The sequence below is a fragment of the Phascolarctos cinereus genome, unplaced genomic scaffold (genome assembly GCF_003287225.1).
Source record: "Phascolarctos cinereus isolate Bilbo 61053 unplaced genomic scaffold, phaCin_HiC Scaffold_5;HRSCAF=322, whole genome shotgun sequence".
Taxonomy (NCBI): domain Eukaryota; kingdom Metazoa; phylum Chordata; class Mammalia; order Diprotodontia; family Phascolarctidae; genus Phascolarctos; species Phascolarctos cinereus.
Genome location: NW_027555958.1, coordinates 89,399,516 through 89,420,013, shown reverse-complemented (window position 1 = coordinate 89,420,013; position 20,498 = coordinate 89,399,516). Strand labels below are relative to the sequence as shown.

The window sequence follows — 20,498 nt, the reverse complement described above, 5'->3', positions numbered from 1 at the left end:
ATTTACCTTTTGAGCAAATGCTTCTTTTATGGCAAAAATTTATGATTTCTTCAAGAAATATCATTCCCAGATTATTCATACAAAAACTGGAAAAGTACTAAAATAAAAAAATAATAATCAATGCAAGCAACTACAAAAAAAAAAAAGAAAAGAAAACGTGAGAGAAAGATGCAAGATTTGGTCTTATATCTTAAGACATACCATGTCCGCAAGTGAAACAGCTGTTTTGAACATGCAGACCTTCCTTTCTCTTATCTACTAACAGCTGGAAGAAATTATAGTCCAGGAAGACATGTGCATAATGTGAATTAAACAGATGCCAGCTGTGTAAAAACTCAAACAGCTCAGGGTAATAGAACTAGACAACATTGATGAAATCAGAAGGACTTTTTTGTTTGTTTTTCTTGAATTACAGAAAATATGCACATGCTGGTTCAAGTACCTACCCCAACCTACTACTTATGGCAATAAGAAAGTGTGAACTATATTAAGATGAAAACCTAAAACATGACAACTGCAAATCCATAAAAAAGTATATAGCTATGCTTAGTGGATGGATTCCTGAACTCAGAGTCAAGAAAAACTGAATTCAGATACTTATTGTTGGGTGCTCATGGGCAAATCACTTAACTTCTATTTCCCTTAGTTTCCTCACCTGTAAAAGGTGAATAGCACCTACAACCCAGGGTTGCGGTGATGATCAAATGAGAAAACCATATATAGGGTGCTTTGCAAAATCATAATTATATAAATACTAGCTTTCATTACTTTGTTATTATTATTATTACTATTATTTGTTTCATAGCAATTTTGTAGTAAACATATAGCTCTATTGATAATATTTGAAATCAGTTGTCTTCATGCAGAGAAGCTATCAAAAATTCTCTCCTCTGGATCATAAAGGGTAAAAATGTTGCTTTGCTATATTTCCAACTAATAATAAATTTCAAGGAGCTAGGGGTGGAGCAGAGTGAGAAATGGCAAAATTGTATGAAAAGATTTTTTTTCCTTGAGAAAAAGAACAGTTAAAATGTCATTTTCTAGTTCAAAATGCTTTTTGACCCACTTTGACAAACAAAAGCCTGAATTTTAAACGACAAGTTGTTCAAGCACTTAGGACCAGATGGTGCCCTTTGGAATAAAAGAGTACTCAAATGGAACATTTCTGTGAATCTCTCTGTTTTCTAATGGTAACACTATTTCTCCCAGATTATGCCCTTTAACATTTTATGGATTTCAGTTTTCAGTTCAGGATATGAAAGTGTTTATAGATCTTCACTTTAGGATCTGGAGTATTCACACAACATGTAGTCCTTGTATCTTTACATGTTTACTCTTCAACAGTCGGCCAAACCACTTTTTTTTTCCCTTTCCATTTAGTGTTCAGGTAGCAATGGTTTTACATAGCATGGTTCTTTATTAGGGATTCTTAATCTGGGGTCCATAGACAGATTTCAAGAAATTTGTGAATTGCATAGAGAGGAAAATAAATTTTTATTTTCACTAATCTCTAACTTAAATTTATAATTTCCTTAAATTATTTTAAAATATTATTTTGAGACAGGGTCCTTAAGTCTTACCAGACTTTCAAAGGTCTCCATAATACAAAAAAGAACATGGACTGTTCTCTATATCATAATCTTTGCAGACCTGCAGGACTGATGTCTGAGGCAAAACAAAGTATACCTTAAAGTTCTTCAGGTTGGAGTGCTGGTCCTACTTTTTCCAATTCATTTTATCTTTACTCTCAATTTTTTGGATACTTAAAATGATCCTTTGCTAATGTATGATTTGATTAAGATTCATATTAGAAATAAGTTTTGGTTATATAAAGCAAGCAAGTAAGAAAGTAGTTTGATAAAGAGGGAATAATGGAAATACTGCTCTTCAGTTGCCTTGGGAAAGCAGCCAGCAGAAGGAGTAGGAAGTGTGGTGTCTGAAACATCTGGAATATAAGAACTGGAAGAGAAGGCTCAGAAAAGGAACCTGTAGCCTTCCCATACCTGTTTTTTTTTCATCAACTACTTCTTCCACTCTAAGTAATGTAATCTTAATGACTGAAGTTTTGAGAAACTAGATTCTATTCTATTTTTATTTTTTAATTGCAATATGCTGCAAAGAGCAGATACAAGCTAATAATATTAAAATTAATATTCAACAGATCTTTAGGAGTACAAATCTCCCAAGGTTGGGCCATAGAAATAGGAACACAGTAAAACATCCAGCCCCTGGCATAAGGGCTAAGCAAAAGACTTAGAACGGAAACTAACTGTTCAGGATGAAGTCACTCCAATGTTTTCATCTCTGCTACAGTACAGGAACTTTTATAGGGAAGAAAGAATTTGAGCCAGAAATTCTGGCTTAATTTTTTTTTTTTGCTTTTTGGTCAGGCAATAGGGATTAAGTGACTTGCCCAGGGTCACATAATCAGTAAGTGCCAAGTGTCTGAGGCTGCATTTGAAATCAGGTTCTCCTGACTCTAAGGCCGGAGCTCTATCCACTGTGCCACCTAGCTGCCCCTTAAATTTTAATGAATCAAAGAATCTGAGTTTTAAAGGCTCTCAGAGGCCATCTAGAATAATTTTTACCTAAATAGGAATCCTCAACAAGTGGCTCCCCAGCCAGGCGTGTGCTGGAACAAGCTCCTACCAACTCTGGAGAGTTGATTGTTAAATTTTCCATGTGAGCATCTACACCCTGGAAATCTGCAAAAGCCAAAAATCAGGGCTTGATTCACTGTTTTACTGATTTTCTGGACTTAGGAAAGTGATGAAGAAAAATATCAGCAATGCAGATTAAATATAAAAGTGTGACCTGAATACTTTTTTTTTCAGAGACCAAGTCAAACATTAATCAGCACAGTGATGCTGCAGCTTCCTAAAGGAAACCTAGAGGGGAAAACCTCTCCAGGTGCAATCCATTCCATTCTAAATCCTGCTTTTCCACTTAACACACTTTTTGATATGCCTTAGCTTATAATCTCTAAAGAACCAAAAATACACAGTTACAAATGCTTTGTGTCTTTTAGATCAACAAGGCAAACTCTATCTCAAACTCTATCGCTATAGTTTTTTAAAATTATTTTTATTTATTTCATTAAATATTTCCCAATTGCATGTAAAAAATTTTTACCCATCATTTAAAAAAATTTCTAGTTCCAAATTCTCTCCCTCCTTCTCACCCTTCTTCCTTCCTTGAGAATTCAATTTGATATCAATTATACATGTGAAATCATGCAAAACATATTTCCATATTAGCCATGTGGCAAAAGAAAACACAGACAAAAAAAAGAAAGAAAAATAGAGAAAGTAAAATAAAAGTATGCTTCAATCTGCATTCAAAGTTCATCAGTTCTCTTTCTGGAGATGGATAGCATTTTTAATCATAAGTCCTTTGGAACTGTCTTGGATCATTGTCTTGTTTAGAATACCTACATCTTTCACAATTGATCATCCTTACAATACTGCTGTTACTATGTACAATGTTCCTCTGGTTCTGCTCTCTTCACTTTGCATGAGTTCATATAAGTCTTCTTAGATTTTTCTGAAATCATCCTGCTTGTCATTTCTTAGAGCACAATGCTATTCTATCACAATCACATACCACAACTTGTTCAGCCATTCCAATTGATGAGCATCCCTTGATTTTCAATTCATTACCACCACAAAAAGAACTGCTATAAATATTTTTGTACAAATAAGTCCTTTCCCTTTTTCTTTGATTTCTTTGGGATACAGATCTATTAGTGGTATTACTGTGTCAAAGAGTATGCACAGTTTTATAGCTTTTTGGGTGTAGTTCCAAATTATTCTTCAGAATGGTTGAGCTAGTTCACAAATCAATCAGCAATGCATTAGTGTCCCAATTTTTCTACATCCCCTCTGGCATCTGTCATTTTCCTTTTCTGTCAGTTAGCCAATCTGAGAAGTATGAGGTGGTACCTCAGAGTTGTTTTCATCTGCATTTCTCTAATCAGTAGCTATTACTATAGTTTTAATGAACGTAATTTATTTATCCACCCACATATATGTATATCATTCATAAACCTATTGAGAAGAGTCACTAAAATAAGGTATCTCCTTGGGTATTTATATCATCATAAGCTTTTTTTTAGAAAATTTTTTATTTTTGCTTTTTGGTAAAGTGATCAGGGTTAAGTGACTTGCTCAAGGTCACACAGCTAGTAAGGGTCAAGTGTCTGAGGCCAGATTTTAACTCAGGTCCTCCTGACTCCCATGCCAGAAAATAGTCATTTTTATTTGTTTTTCGTTTTGTTTCTTGACTAGGCAATGGGGTTAAGTGACTTGCCCAAGGTCACACGGCTAGTAAGTGTTATGTGTCTGAGGCTGGATTGGAACTCAGGTCCTCCTGAATCCAATGCCGGTGCTCTATCCACTGCGCCACCTAGATGCCCCAAAACAGTCATTTTTAAAAGTCCTAAATTTGTCATTTGCCAAACAACAGAGGAAAGACTGGAGGTAGTCCGGTACAGTTCAAAGAGTACTGAACTTAGAATCACAGACCCAAATTTGAACCCCAGCTCTACCACTTACTACTTCTGTGACCTAGGGCAAGTCATTCCACCTCTCTTAGCACCAGTTTCCTCATCCATCAAATAAGGAAGCTGGATTAGGTGACCTTTGAGGTCCCTTCCAGCTTTAGCATTGTATGTCTTTGGGAATCTCACAAATAAAATTCTTTATTAATGCCAAAGATCATTGATGAACTGAATTTAAATTAATGATCGTACCATCAGCTCCTTTAGAGAAGACCTGCATACATTGGCACATCTATTAAATGATGAAATAAGTTGACCTTGATTAACTGAATTAAATTCTGATAAGGTCCAATACAACAAAATGGATCAGCTGCCTTTGATTTGCTATAGGAAACCATGCAAGAGCCTAATAAATGGATTTCCTCTCCAAAAGGCCTGAGCCTAAATTAGAACCCTTGTGGTAAGCCAAGTACACCTGGAATTGAAATGAGATAACATTCTCAAACATATTCCCTAAACAGCAGTGATTAAAACAAATTGGTAACTGGCAAGCATTCAAACATCAAAGGATAATTATAGAGCAGTACTATACCTTCTATCATTTTATTTTATTAATCTGCAATCTTAATATTCCTACATGTACATATAAAAAAATCTACTCACTTTTCAGAAGAAAATTCACATTCCAAAGGAAATTATAGTGAAAGCTACTTTACTTTTCAAAAACAGGCAACACATTCATTTAGTGTTTTGAAAGGTATCATAAATACTTAAACTTTAACCACTTTGGTCAAAGTACTTGAAGGAAAGAATATTTGCAAATCTGCATCCGCTTCTTCTTAATTCGTTTATGCAATTGTTTGTCCTCATTACTTAAATGCTATGGTTGGTTCCTCCATCAATAGGGTGACTGAATGAGCCCCAATTCCAACTGAAGATCGCTGTCTTTTTAGCTTTACCCATTTAGTTTGACATAGGTTCAATATATTATAGAATTGACCTTCTAAAAATAATTTATATTCTGAGCAGATTAAACTATTAATAAAAGGAATTGATGCGTCTTCAAGGAGACATAAGAACTCTTCACTTAACAGAACTCAGAAGTGCCTCTCTAAACATTGTAGTTAATTCGAATCTCTCAGAGAAATCCAGGCACAATCATATCTAATGCTCCTTAGCAGCTGGGAGGACTTGGAGAAGACCTGCAGAGGGTATTCTTGGCCAAAAGTACTACATTTATTCCTGTACTCACTAGAATTTCAGGATATAGTGTTTTGAGATAAAAGACATATTTTAATCAATATATGTGTGATATATATGCATATATATATGTGTGCGTGTGTGTGTGTATGCATATATGCATACACACACACATATATTTACATTTTGTTTTGAGGTTAAAGTTTGTCAAATAACTTAGAATCATGAGAACTTACACAATCTCTCTGATCTGTCAACAAAATTTTTGACTACTTATATGCAACAGCTAGAGTTGTTAATGGCATATATATGTGTGGCTCTTAACATGATCTATTTATTGAACCTCAGAAACTGAAGGATAACCTTTCATTTGGTGAACCACTATTTAACTTTTAATGAGATGGTAGAGGTTCCCATGAGAATGAAAGCCTGTTACAACATTCCTTTTGAGTTTTTTTAAAATTCCATTCTCAAATTAGCCATTTAATTCCAAATCCTTCACATAACCTATCTTTCATTACTTTAGTAACTGGAAATGAGTGCAACATGCATATTTTATTATGAACATAACTGATCATTATCTTTACATAATACCTTTGTATCCTAATGAACCCTTCTAATCTCTGAAACTTATTTGAAGCACAACATGCCTTTTATTGTGTAGAAGGAAACCTCCTACTGTATATCAAATAGTCAAAGATGAACCTCATTTTGTGCTAGTGTTTAATAAACTGGGGATTGGCCACTTACACTTAACCACTCCAAAATTTATCCTCTTCTTTCAAAAAATTCAGCCATCACTGACTTGCAATTAGGTAATCAAGATTATTGTCAAGATATTTTTTTAAATGTAGCAACATTCAAAATCACTAAAGGGATTGCCATGTGTTTCTATTAAAGTTTACAATTTAAAGTTTACATTTATCTTCCTTGCTTTTTAATTAAAATCTTCCACTGGGAAATGTGGCTCTTTAACTGTAGGGCCACTTTTGATTTTTCTTTGTATATCCACCACACTTAGAACAGTGCCTGGCACACAGTAAGTGCTTAATAAGTGTTTGTTTATCATTGATGGATTGATTTCAGAATATTAGTTATTGGTAGTTCATCAAACAGACCTGCATTATGTTCCCAAAACTTACATTCATGCACACAATGTGCAAGAGACCAGATATAACTGCACCACTAATAGTAGTATGGTGCCTAGGTCAAGGAAAATGATAGATTCCTTAAAATGTACAATGATCACACTAAATTTAGAGTGTTATCTTAAGGGTTCCCAATTTAAAGCGAAAATGGATAAAATTTCTGGAAACCATGCCATAGTAACCATATAGCACAGTGCATGCCAGACACTTTGCTAAGCACTTGTACAAATACTGTTTCATTTCATCCTCACAACAACCTTATGAGAATGCTGTTATTATACCCATTTTACAGTTGAAACAATTGAGACAATGAGAGGCTAAGTTACTTGCTCACGATCACACAGCTAGTTAATATCAGATGCCTCATTTGAACTCTGATCTTCCTGACTCCAGCCTCAGCACTGGAGCTGGATTTATTATTTCACCTAGCTGCCTGGTGAGTTTGAAGGAGTACTAAGGCACAGGGAGAAACAGAATGATAGGGGTTTATAGTCATAAATAAGAATTTCAGACTTCATGGTCATGGAACTGGAACATTTATAACACCTAGCATCTGCATACTGCCACTTTCTTTCCACCTTAGCTATTACTCTAGAATTAAAGCCCCTTTTTGAACTGCCCCAACCCAAATCCTCCTTACACATGTACATCCTAGAGGAGATACACTACTCAAAGATGAGATGAAGTCCTAGGGCAGAGCTGGCCTGGAGAAGGACCGGAGGATGAGGATCTTGAACATGCCTGACTCTTCCCATACAGGCAAGCCCCACAACTTCCCTGACTCCCTCCTTGACCACTAGCTAGGGCTAGGGAGTTATCATCTAGTCTCCTACAGTACACATTCCATTTCTTTATTTCCACCTCTTGCTCAGGGATTGATGATATTCAGCCAATATCACCATTGTTACTGTGAAGATTACAATATGTAACTCAATATGACTCCACTCAAAATCCTCAGCACTCACAATCTCACGGGACCTAGTTTTAAGTCCTCTGTCCTGGCCCCCATTCTTGGCACTCTCACATTTGTCCATATCAGCTCTACTTGTACTAGGATCCCATCCAACTCTATCCTACTATTCCAGTCCGACCTCTGGAAACCAAGTTCTATTATTAGCAAACTTCCCTTCATGTTAGACCTATATCCCACATCCCCTGGAAATGACCTTGTGTTCATTTCCTATTTAATAATTTATGACATGTTGCTCCCTATCAATACAACATAAACCCCTTAAAGGCAGGGATTATTGAATTTTTGTCATGGTGTTAACATTTCCTAGCAGAGTGACTGGTTCAACATAGGCCCTGTTAAATCCTTACTGAATTGTTGGACTAAATATTCCAGGATGATAGTGAAACCAAGGGTGGGTGACTATCCCTGTGATCAACTAAGGTGGAATAAAGAAGCAGGTCATGTGAGTTCAATAAATAAAAACAATTATTTTCACCAACAAAAGATATGAAGCTTGAACATACACCATGTGAATTTCTTACTTAATTTTTTTCTTTGGTGGCCCTTCAACACAATTATTAATTAATATTTAATGAAAAATTACAAATAAGGTTAAGGAGGTTAAAAACTTACCCTTTAGCATTCGATTCAAGAATACTGATTTTTACTTTTGACTCAAAAATATTTGACGTACAAACAATGTATACATTTTAAAGGTTGCGAATCCAAACTCCAACAAAACTGTTATAAGAAAGCAGGAAGATAAAAAGCAGAAAAGGACTAATTAAATCTACAAGGTCAGAATTATGAAACTAATTTAACCAAACTCAAGGTAAGATGATGTATTACATAGATTTAGTTTCTCCATCCCACTTATAAATGACAAAAAGCAACCCACATACAAACCAATCAACTTGACTGATTATATAATGTGTTTAATCCATACAAGTAAAAATACATCAGAAGCCCCTTATAGCCTCCATAATGGCATTCATGCTCTGGTGAATACACTAACTTAACAAATATGGTTGATTTTAAATTCATGTGTGCAACTCATTAAAGAGATATAAAAATTAATTATTCTTGTAAAGCTATCCCCATAATCAAATGGCTTCTACATAGTACCAAGGAGGAATACATATCTATGTTTATATCTATATCTATACCTATATCTATATCTATATCTATATCTATATCTATATCTATATCTATATCTATATCTATATCTATATCTATATCTATATCTATATCCATATCTATATCTATATCTATATCTATATCTATACACACACATATATATACACATATATACATATATATACATATATGTATGTATACACACACACAGACATCTGTGTATGTGTGCATATAGTGCAAGGGATCTAGCCACATTGTCATGTAAAGATAAAAGTTAATTCCAAGACTTAAGTTAAAAAATATTTTATAAAATGTCAAATTTTCTAAGGATTTAGGTTTAAAGGGAGAAAAGAGGGAAGATTCTGTTAGAAGTGTATTTCTAAGCTTTTTTTTGTTTTATTTTTTTTAAAGAAGAAAACAAGCAAATCCCTGGCCAACTCTACTGAACCTCACAGGAGAAATGACCACCTTGTTTGGAGGGTCACTTGTTCAATTTAAATTTACCTTATAAACACTTTCTAAAATAATTCTTAGCGTATAGGGTTTTCGAAACTTTTTTCATATGGTGTACACAATATGTGTACATACGACATGAAGTCCAATACCTACCTTCTTCACAAAGAGGGGATACTAAAGGAATGTATTCCTCCTAAAAATGCATCTCCATGCTACTCAGAGATGACAAGTGATGGTGGTAAAAGGGCTTTGTGTATTGCAAAGACTGCTGGACTTAGAATGAGAGAGAGTCAGGTTCAAATTACATTGTAAGCTCTTTGAGGGCAGGGACTACATTTTGTCTCTTTTTGTATCCACAGAGCTTAGAATAGTCCCTGACACGCAGTAGGCACTTAATAAATGCTGATTGATTGATCGAAATTCTGCCTCTGACACTTATGAGCCATGTATCTTTAGGCAATTCACGCAAATCTCTCTGAGTCTCATCTGTAAAATGAGAAAAATAGTAACACCTACCTTAAAGGGTTTTCTCAGAATCAGATGAGACAAAGTACATGAAGTACTCTGCAAACCTTAAGCTTTATTTTTTTTAACCATTTCTTTTTCGGTAGACCGATAAGTTATGTCTATCTTTAGCATGTTACAAAACTCTTGGCATATAGGTTTTAAGACAAAAGTGAAACATTTCAGAATGACTTTGCTGTTCTCCTTCATTTAAAACATTTGAATGAATTATGCATAAATAGAAAAGGGACACAAAGATTCAATTTCTTTTGAAACATTTGTGATTTCATAAGGTTTACCAAAGTACAAACATTTGAAATATCAATATGCTCTTTTATCTTTTCTCCACCCTTGCTCCCCCTGAAAAACTGGGCTGTTGTTCTTATCGTTATTATTATTATTTTTTTTTAAAGCAAAGGAAGATGTTACAGTTAGGCTGATTATTATGTCCATACATTGATCTCCTTGATGTGGGGACTCATTTTACCAACGCAGATTTCAATGCTATCTGACTCTTGCCTGTGTCTTCCAAACAATCTTCCATATGGAGCTAGTCTAGCATATGATAGGTCCTCTGTGATCTCTCTTAACTTTTATTAATAATAAAGCTACTTATTAAGGTATGTGAAGCTGATTCCTCTAATGTGACTAAACCAGGAAAAGTTCAAGAAAAGTTAAAGAAGTTAAAATTATTAGTTAAATAATTTGAAAATTATTTAAATCTCTCTAAGTCTTATTTGTAAAATGCAGAAATTAGTTTAAAAATTAATTCAAGAAAAGACTACCCATGAACACACACAATCACGAAGTGAAAGTTAGTATCAGTGCCCTATTTACTAAGTGAATTCATTCTCAAGAATTGCATTCTCTAAAGAGAAAGACACACACACATACACACACACACACACACACACACACACACACACACACACACACACACACACACCCATGCTAGACATGGAACACTAAAGCAAATAAGTCCAAAACCCTGTCCCAAATTCAAAATAACCACCTTATAACTACAAGGAATCTATGACATTAATCTCTTCTGACAATGAGCACATAAATCATAGACTTATGCTTCAAATAAGAAAAGCAACTGAATGTTTTGCTTCTGAACAAATTAATTATTTTAGCTTCTGATTGCTGCATGCACAGAAAGAAAAAAAAGGGGGACACATCAATACCACCTAAGTACCTCACCAACGTCCTCAAACAGTCATTACTGAAATATTATACTAGCAATTCTTAGTTTTTCATCATCAAAAATTCATTTATTAACTATTATAGTCTGTAATGGCTATAGCCCTCAGCAAAATAAAACTCACACTTTGTAACAATTATTTTTAGAAAAATTGTTATTGATCTTTTGCTTTTATATCACCTACATTTTCCAATGCATCTCTCACCTTTTCTTCTCAGAAAGTCATCCCTTATAACAAACTACTAAAAAGTAAACCTAAAAAAAAAAACCCAACATTTCAGCTAAATTAATCAATACACTGAAAAAGGCTGATATTGTATGTAATATTCCGTACTCTTTGTCCCCCACTTCTCTGAAGAATAATTAACTCTTTTGGACCTACATAGGTTATTATAATCCTAGAGGCAGCCAAGTAGCACAGCGGACAGAGCGCTTACCCTTGAGTCAGGAAGATGCTTGTCTGTCTCAGTTTCCTTACCTGTAAAGTGGAAATAATAACATCTGCCTCCAGGGTTGTTGTGAATATCAGATGAGATATCTGTAAAGTACCTGGCACATGGGGTAGCTAGGTGGTACAAGGACAGAGACCCAGGCCTGGAGTCAGGAAGACCTGGGTTCAAATCCGGTTTCAGATGCTTACTTAGCTTTATGTCTTGGTCAAGTCACTTAACCCTGTTTGTCTTAGTTTCTTCATCTGTAAAATAAGCTGGAGAAGGAAATGGCAAACCACTCCAGTAACTTTTGCAAGAAAACCCTGAATAGGGTCATGAAGAATCAGACATGAGTGAAACAACTTAACAAAACAAACAAACAAACAAACAAAAAACCTGGCACACAGTAGGCACTTAATGAATGCCTCCTTCCTTCCTTCCTTCCTTCCTTCCTTCCTTCCTTCCTTCCTTCCTTCCTTCCTTCCTTCCTTCCTTCCTTCCTTCCTTCCTACCTTCCTTCCTTCCTTCCTTTCTTCCTTCCTTCCTCCCCTTCCTTCCTCCTTCCTACATTTAGTTTTAATTTTTTTTGTTCTTTCTATTTGCATTATTGCAGTTATGTCACAATTATCTTTTTGACATGAAATACTGGAAAGGTTAAAAAAATATGTAATCCCTTATACCAGAAAGAAAATTAAAACTAGCCTTTTTTTCCCCAATAATTCAGAACATCTGATGGTATCCATTCAGTGAATCTTACATTTACATTCAATTATCTTTATTTCTATCTTTTTAAAAAAATCACTTTTAATACAACAGGTATTTTTGTCCACATTTTTTTCTTAAAAGCACAACTCAAGTTTAGGTGGAAAAAAGAACTTGAAAATGACAAAGCATATGTAAGAAAATATGTAAGTTCGTGAATTTTCTGAGCCCAACTCTTTATTTGTTCAAGGAATAGAAAAAAAAGTGAACATTATTTTTCTTGCACATGTAGATCTTAAATGTTATCTGTCAGAAATTTGTATTTTACTCTGTTTTTAAGCCTAGGGGAGGCAAGGTCTATGGATGGTAATGATCAATTCTGAAATTTTAAAATTATGTTATAGCTTTTATGTGAATTACACATGGTGTTGACACATATAACAAACAAATCTTCCTCCTAATGATTTTTTCTCCATAGAAAATAGTGTTATAATAAGATTTCTATGTGTACATATTAATATGTTGTTTAGATAGAAATATGTTTGAATATATAGAAGTTTGTTTCCCCAAGAATAATCTGTTCACTTTGGAATCACTGATTCACCCATTTTCTCTGAGTTTTGTGTTTGTATTCAATTCACTGAAGTATTAATGAAAATGACCAGGGGAGGTAAGGAAACCTCTTCACCATTCTGATTATATAAAGTTTCAGCTCATAGAAGATAACTTCCCCCCACCCCAATCATTTATCCATGGCAATCCTCAAAGGTGTTTCATAAGTCCACAGGGGTACGAAAATGTCAAGTATTCTTTTCAACAGAGAAATTACATTTCTGAAGGTTTTGAATTATGCAAAGAGGTAAGTAATTCGGGGGTATTTTTATGACTGACTCATATAAACACACAGACACAAACAGATTAAATTCTCTGGCTCTTTGAAATGTGAACTCATTCTATGTAGATGATTCTTCTCCATTAATTCTGTGTGGTGCTTACCAGCTCTTCTGCTAATGTATCAGTTCTTTACAGGAATGAAATTCATTTACGTTTACTTAAATAAATGAGATCAGCAATGACTTTCAAAGCAAGACTACACTTCAAAAGGATCTTACTTTCTATTCACTGCAGGGTTCAAGGGTGTTATTTACAGAATTGTTTTCTCATAAACAAATATGGCAGGAAAGGACTGAAAGTGTAAGTATGATGTCACTTAACCTGACTTTTCTAGTGTCTTGAATCAAAAGGAAAATAGAATTTCAGATGAGCCATGTAAGCTATATACAGTTATCATTGTTACAAGGTCATATCTAAACAGCCACTCTTACAAAAATTTTCCCATTCTGTTAAAAGCTGAGTGACAAGGAAGTGGGCAGTCTTTATTTCTTACAATCAGGGTCAATATGAACCTCTCATTCATTTCCAGAGATAAAGATGTGGCATTCTGAAGTCAAATGGAAAACAACTGTATTAGAAACTACATGTAATGTTTATGAATGGGAGTGGCAATGTTTTATCTTGTGAATCATGCAATAAAAAGGGCATCTCATCAATAGTCTATGGAGAGAGAACAGAGGATTTGCAACATCCATTTTGCAGGGCACAGGATTTAGAGGGTTGTGTCTGATCATTAAAGCCTGATTCTAGTTCTGCAGAGCAATGATTTGTAATTTTAAACTGTGTTGGGGGTAAACCTTCTGTGGCAGAATGGCTAAATCTAATAATATATAAGGGAATAATACTATGTTAACAATACTTATGTATGTACCTATGTAATTTTTGTTATTGTAATTATTGTGATACGTAGCATTTAAGATGGGGATAGATGAATGACTTTCACAGGTAAAGTAATTTCTCATTTGAGATGGGAAAGTGAATCAATAGGCTCTCTATCTCAGGACAAGGAAAAGTTCCTCCGTCTCTACTGATCCTCAGGTATGAGTATCAGTTTGCTTTTGGAAAGGTGGAGGCATGCTCATCTGAATGAATAGATTCAAAATGAGAGAGCAAATTTGGTTAGGAAAAGCACTATGGAATGAGGACATCCAGACTTGGGACTGGGGTCTGGACTAATCTGGCTAGCTCACTTGAGCCATAAGACATAGGGTACACATGGAGGAGGTGACTTATATCAAGGTTTAGAAAGGCCAAAAAATCCAGATGACAAAATATACATCACAGGAACAGCCAGGAGAGAGAAAGATCAGTATAGAAGCTTTAAGCAGATTTCACTGAGGTCAGTTCATGAACACTTCAAAGATGTAAAAGGATCATAAAAGGTATGAAAACAGGTGGGGAGTCAGGTGGGGACATGGGGAGTCAGGTAGCTTTGAGATCCACATACAAGGATGATGTCTTTTTAGGAATTGAAGTATGTACAAGTGGAGAGACAAAAGATTTTCCTAAGCCTTGGACAGAATGTTATGGATGAAGTAACCCAAAGTGACCCAGGAAAGGGGCATGAGTAGCGAAGTCTCTGATCAGGTACAGAGCGCTGTAGGTCATACTAAGGGCTAAGCAAAAAAGATTCCAGAAGCCTAGCCAACCATTTCTAGAGTGAGAAACCAGAACTGAGGTAATGTTAACGACCAGACTGAGAACAATAATTTAATGTAAGAATAAAACTAGGGACAATGACAAGTCCCTGAAATTAGAAGGGAACCAGGACTAAATAAATTAATCAATAAGCATTTATTAAGCAACTACTCTGTGCCAGGAACTAAATGTCTCATATGGAGTACTTGACCTGCTTATGTCATGGATCCTTTTTGCAGTTTGGTCCAGCCTCTTCTCAGAATGTTGTCTTTAAATGCATAAAATAAAATATATAGAATTACAGGGGACACCAACTATATTGAAATAAAAATGTTAATTTTTCCCTTTTAAAAATCACTGCTTTTCAGTTAAATCATTTTTATTTCATGAAAAAGGTCCTTACAAAAATGAAGAAGATGTACGTTGAGCAGGAATTAAAACACTTTCTCTACGTACTCATATTTCTTTCTGGTCCTCCACACTCATGAAATTATATTTCATTTTACTATATGCCTCAGTACAATAAAATAGGTACATGTGTATGTGTAAGGGTGGGGTGGGGTGGGAGAAATACACTATTTTCAATGGAAAAGAAAGTGATAGTAACAGAGAAAAATCCAGGCAGCAACTGCCACTCAATCTTATCTAGAGTGTACTAGGATATATCATTTTTAATGCAGCCTTCTGTTAGTGGAAACATTAAGTAGTTCCTATGCTTTCCTAACAGTGACTTCCCATTAGATATGTTGTGTTTACTATATATATAGAACATAGTACTTTCAGTGTTCAATGGAAAATCAAGAAAAGATTAAGGCTTTGTAATACCTATGTCCCATGATTGTGCGAGAGGATCAAAGAATAAAAATTAAATGGATCTGCCAATAGCACATGTTAAATACACCATATAAAACATATACACACACATACTTGTAATTCAATTTGCAACTTCTTGGGATCCTCAATAATAAAACTCCAAAAGCAAAAATATTGCAAGCAGTGACATGATAAATTTATCAGTACCTATATTATAATACTGTGATCTAACAGCAATTACAGAAGTAATCTGGACTGTGTTTTCACAAAATCCTGCATGCTTGACATCCCAGATGTTTGGTATAACACAGGATGATGACATTAAGAAACAAATATTAGTTGATAAGCATGGAACCCAAAAAGATGTCTACTGTAAACAGAAGAAAATTTATTAACTAGTTCTTTAAAAGAAAGTAATTTGGGAAAGTCATTTAATATTACTGGGCCCTAGTTTTTCTCATCTGTAAGATGGAGAGTTAAATCTGATGCTCTCCCATATCCCTTCCTCTTTAAATCAATCATCTTAACTATAAAAGGGATCATTTGGGGTGTATAGGTGTTCAAGGAGGTCTAGCATCTCTTGCATGAGGGTTTGTGATACCATCATCCACCTTTGGTGTTCACCTGGCACTCAACTCTCACTCATGGCTCCAAAAAGCTGTAGGAGACTTAAGAAGGCTCTGGATAAAATGCTAATGATGCAAATGAAACTTAAAAATATGTAGCATACACATTGCCCCCCCCCCACACCAGTTGTTAAATATTTACCAACATGCGCCTTCTAAGAACTCTTTCATGTTCACTGACCTGAATAATGAGTCAAGAAACACTATTTACAAAAAAACTAATAAAAACCCAACCATCAATATTTTTTTTAAAAATCTGTCAAATATTAACAATATTTGATATTTTATTCAAATAAAGCTACTGCTTTATTTGAGACTTAGGGCAATGTTCCCTAATCCTCCCATTAGCACCTTCATATTTTTGATTATATACAAATAGTGAGTATTTAAATCTTTTTCTTTCCCTAAATTCATTGGTCTACAAGGAGGATGCTTAAACACTTAGAAAATCTGCCCCCTGTCTGATGTGGAATATTTAAAGGTAAGGGGAAAGCAACTTCAAAAAAAAACAACCCAAACCAGAAAGAATCTGAAATGCTGTGTTATACTGAAAGTGAAATTGGAGTTGAGATTTCTACTGGAATCATACCATAAAAAAATCAGTAGTTCTATAGTGCCTAACATGGTACTATCTAACTCTTTCAGGTATACATTATACACTTGCTTTGAATAGTGAAGCTTATACTGGGAGAAATGAATGGGATGATTTTTAATAAATTCTTCAGAATACTACTATGTATTTTAGGCAGCTAAATCTGGGGATGAGGAAACTGAAGCAGAACTTTAAACTGGGCTCAAGAACATCCACCTCCCAGCATTGTGGTAAAGATCAAATTTGATAATATTTGCAAAGTGCTTAACACACTGCCTGCTCATAGTAGGTGCTATGTGAACATGCTAACTATAACGATGATGTGATAAAAATGTCTAAAATAATGGTTCTAAGAATTTAAAAAAATATTTTATAATGCTGAAATGTTGGGTCAAATGTCTTGTTATTCCCTTAAATCACTTTTTCTGAAACTATTTTGATTCTTTTATTTAAATTTTATGTTTCTGAGATACCCTTACTCTCAAATCTGTCTGAATCCTTTTCATTTAAGACTACCAAAGCAGTCATAATATCATATATTAATAGCCTGGATCTCTCCCAACCTTCTTCTCACCTCAAGGAAATTTCTTTACCAGTCTTCCTTAGAGTACATGTTTGTATCCTGATCTAACTTTCTAGAAATTTTTTTTAAGGGAGTAGAATAGCTCAATGTTTTAGTGGGGGAAAGATTCCTAAATTAATAATATATGTTAGCACATTCCAAATCAAATTACCAAGATCCATGCAGATTCAAGTATATTAAGACAAAACTGGCTGATGACTGTTTTATTATCATTAGCCCAAATAGGGTTTTAAATTCACCCTGCAACAAGCTGACAATTACTAACACTTGAAAAATCTAGCTTTAGGTGATTGTTTTATGATCAACTGGTTGGAAAAGAAAGGTCCTTATATCTAAGGGCGTGGCACATAGAGCAAACAAAAATCTTTTTCAGTCGACTGGGTAAAAAGACATGCACTACTTTTTTTTTTCTTTAAAGCACATGCACTTTCCCTGATAAAAACAAATTGCCTAAAAGCTAAGCACAGCAGTTTGTGCACAATGAATATGTACATCAACAGTAGCAGCAGGAGAGGCACCAAAGAATGACAGGAATGATTTGCATTTCTATAGTTTCTTTTGTGTACCCTAACTCCCTACAGCATCTTACAAAGCAATAAATATCATAAGTAAGATGAGGCAGTGATAGTATATCAATACAAAGAGTGATTGTGCAGCCAGACACAGCAGCCCTTCTGTGCTCAGCAGTATCCTCCTCCCCATCACCCCCCAACAGCTGTAAACATGAGTGTCAATTAATCTGTGTTGGTTAAGAAAGAAAAAGGGAAAAAAAAGGAGGAAGGAGAGGCTCGACCACCTGCAGAATGCATTTAGATTGTAAAGCTTTTTACACCATCGACTATTTACCAATCTCTAAATCTCCCTCAAAGTAATCTTTGTGGCTCAGGTAACCAGCTGCTCTTGCAACCCAAGCCTCAGAACTAATCAGACTGTCTTTGGAATGAACTACAAAGGTGAGAAAGAAAAGAGTTTTTCAATGCTGTGGGTAGAAGTTGGGTATGACAGTGATGAAGGCCTGGGTTCTTCTCTTTTCATGGTTTCTGTGACGAATCCCAAGAAATAATGGAAATCACAAAAGTGAAACAAATCTGGCTGTGCCCAAATCTCCCTTGTCCAACCCGACTTCAAACTACAAGTGTGAGGATCCCAAGTCTCATTGGCTGTGGTGAGTAATTTCCCCAACACGTCCTCCACTCAAAAAACGGGCCTGCCACTATCCTCCAGGGGTCACAGTTGGGTTACAAACTCCATGCGATGATGCCTGAGCAGCCTGATTTGGAACAATTTATTCACATCCTTCTTCATTAAGATTCAAATGGAATCAGTAAGGTAGAAATTGAACAGACACAGAAATTGTGCATAGCTTGCTCCTGTAGTCAGTAAACATTTATTCACTAAGCACAGCTCATGTATTCTCTCTCTCACTCATATTCGTTCTTCCTATCCTTCCTGCTTGCTGTTTTAATGCATAATTAAGAAGGTCAGAATTAATGAAGCAGTGTGGAGTAAAGTTCAAGGAATCCCCAGGCACTATTTATTCTATTAGATCTCAGGCATGAATGTCAGATTGGCAGCATGAGAGAGAAGAGCAGTGGGGCTGGCAGCATCCCAGCAACGAATCCACAAGGGGAGACTTACCTGCAGCGTCAAGTCATTCCTAAGCTCCTTCCCTGCAAAAATCACATGCAACTGGTCAGCTGGAACCCCCTGTCGCTTAGCAACCACCTCCTTGAGCTGGAAGATGCTGGTATCTGCATCGACCTCCACTGGGAAACCATGGCTGGAGTTGAATCTAACAAACACTGGCCAAGAAATTGGAAGAGAGAAAAAAAGTGAGCATTTTCCCCAAAATAGTTTTTAGTAAGAATCATTTCTAAAACCTTGATCCCCAACCCAGTGGTATAAGGTGACTTTCACTTTAAGACTGAACTTTAATGATACAGTGGATCATAAAAGGGAATCGCAACATGGGATTTCTTCCTATTATTAATCAGTAACCCTAGAACCAAAATTGTATGTTCCTTTTTACATTCAATTTAGAAAATTACTGGGCCAAGCAAAATACTTGGGATGAATTTTAAGACCATCTCTAGGTTATTAAATGGATGTCAATCTTGACATGGATGTACAAATTCACATATAACACCTGTTCAATATGGCAAAGAGGCAGAACTAAAGACAATTGTGTCTTTAACATCATGAATCTCATAATTCACTTGAATTCCTACAATTCATGTATGATTCACAATAAAATCAGTGGTTTTTTTCACCAAATTGTAATCACCAAAAATACAGCCCCTCATGGAGCCTTTCTTAATGTCGAATGGAGCAACTGCATGAGTCTTATTGAAGAAGAAATGAAAGATGTTGCTAATGGTAGATAGGAATTCAGGAAAGTAACCAAAGCTCTGCAAACTCTTTTTATTTACTTAAAATCAAAACAAAATAAAACAATGACAAAAAAGACTCTTTCTCCTTTGATCCCATCTAAATTTACCTTTCTAAGCTTATCTCCCATCAACGCTCCTTCACTTTCTTTACTGGCCAATTAAACTTGGCTAATCACTATTATTCAAGCAAAAATCATACTTTCTTGCTGCCATGGATCCCCTCTACATTAATTTTAACAGATTATTGGCTTGTCCTTATAATCTGTCTTGACTGCAGTCACACATGCCAGATTAGTGTGAAATTGGGGCAGCATTCTTTAAAAAAATATTCTGGGGTTGGGAGGCACAGCCAATATGGCAGAGTAAGGAAGCTGCTGAGCTCTCTAAACATTCCCCTCCAAGCAACTTCAAAATAATGCCTCAAGTTGAATTCTGGTGTGCTAGAGCCAACAAGATCAGGGTGCTCATTTTCCTAGCCCAGGACAATTGAGGAGGTTCAAAAGAGAGATTTATGACACACAGGTGGTTGTGAAAGAAGCAGCAGCAGCTTCAGAAGCTCTCAAGCCAGGGAGGGCAAAGGGGCTGGGGAATTGTCAGAAAGAGAATACAGGGACCCCTGTGCTAGCACTAGATGCAAGACCAGACACTTTGGCAAATCCATTACCTATATCCTCTCCTGGGTCGTAGTTCTAAGGAAGAGAGGAGTACTTTTAGTCAAGAGGGAAAAAGG

General features: G+C 35.4%; 1 protein-coding gene across 1 annotated transcript in view; it reads right to left on the bottom strand.

Annotated features, from left to right (window-relative positions):
* PRKN (parkin RBR E3 ubiquitin protein ligase) overlaps positions 1-20,498 on the bottom strand; it is a 1,801,990-nt gene that overhangs the window by 1,437,462 nt on the left and 344,030 nt on the right. Inside the window, exon 2 of the mRNA XM_020986759.2 lies at positions 19,017-19,180. Within this exon, the coding sequence (XP_020842418.1) occupies positions 19,017-19,180 (164 nt within the window). The remainder of the gene's footprint in view (positions 1-19,016; positions 19,181-20,498) is intronic.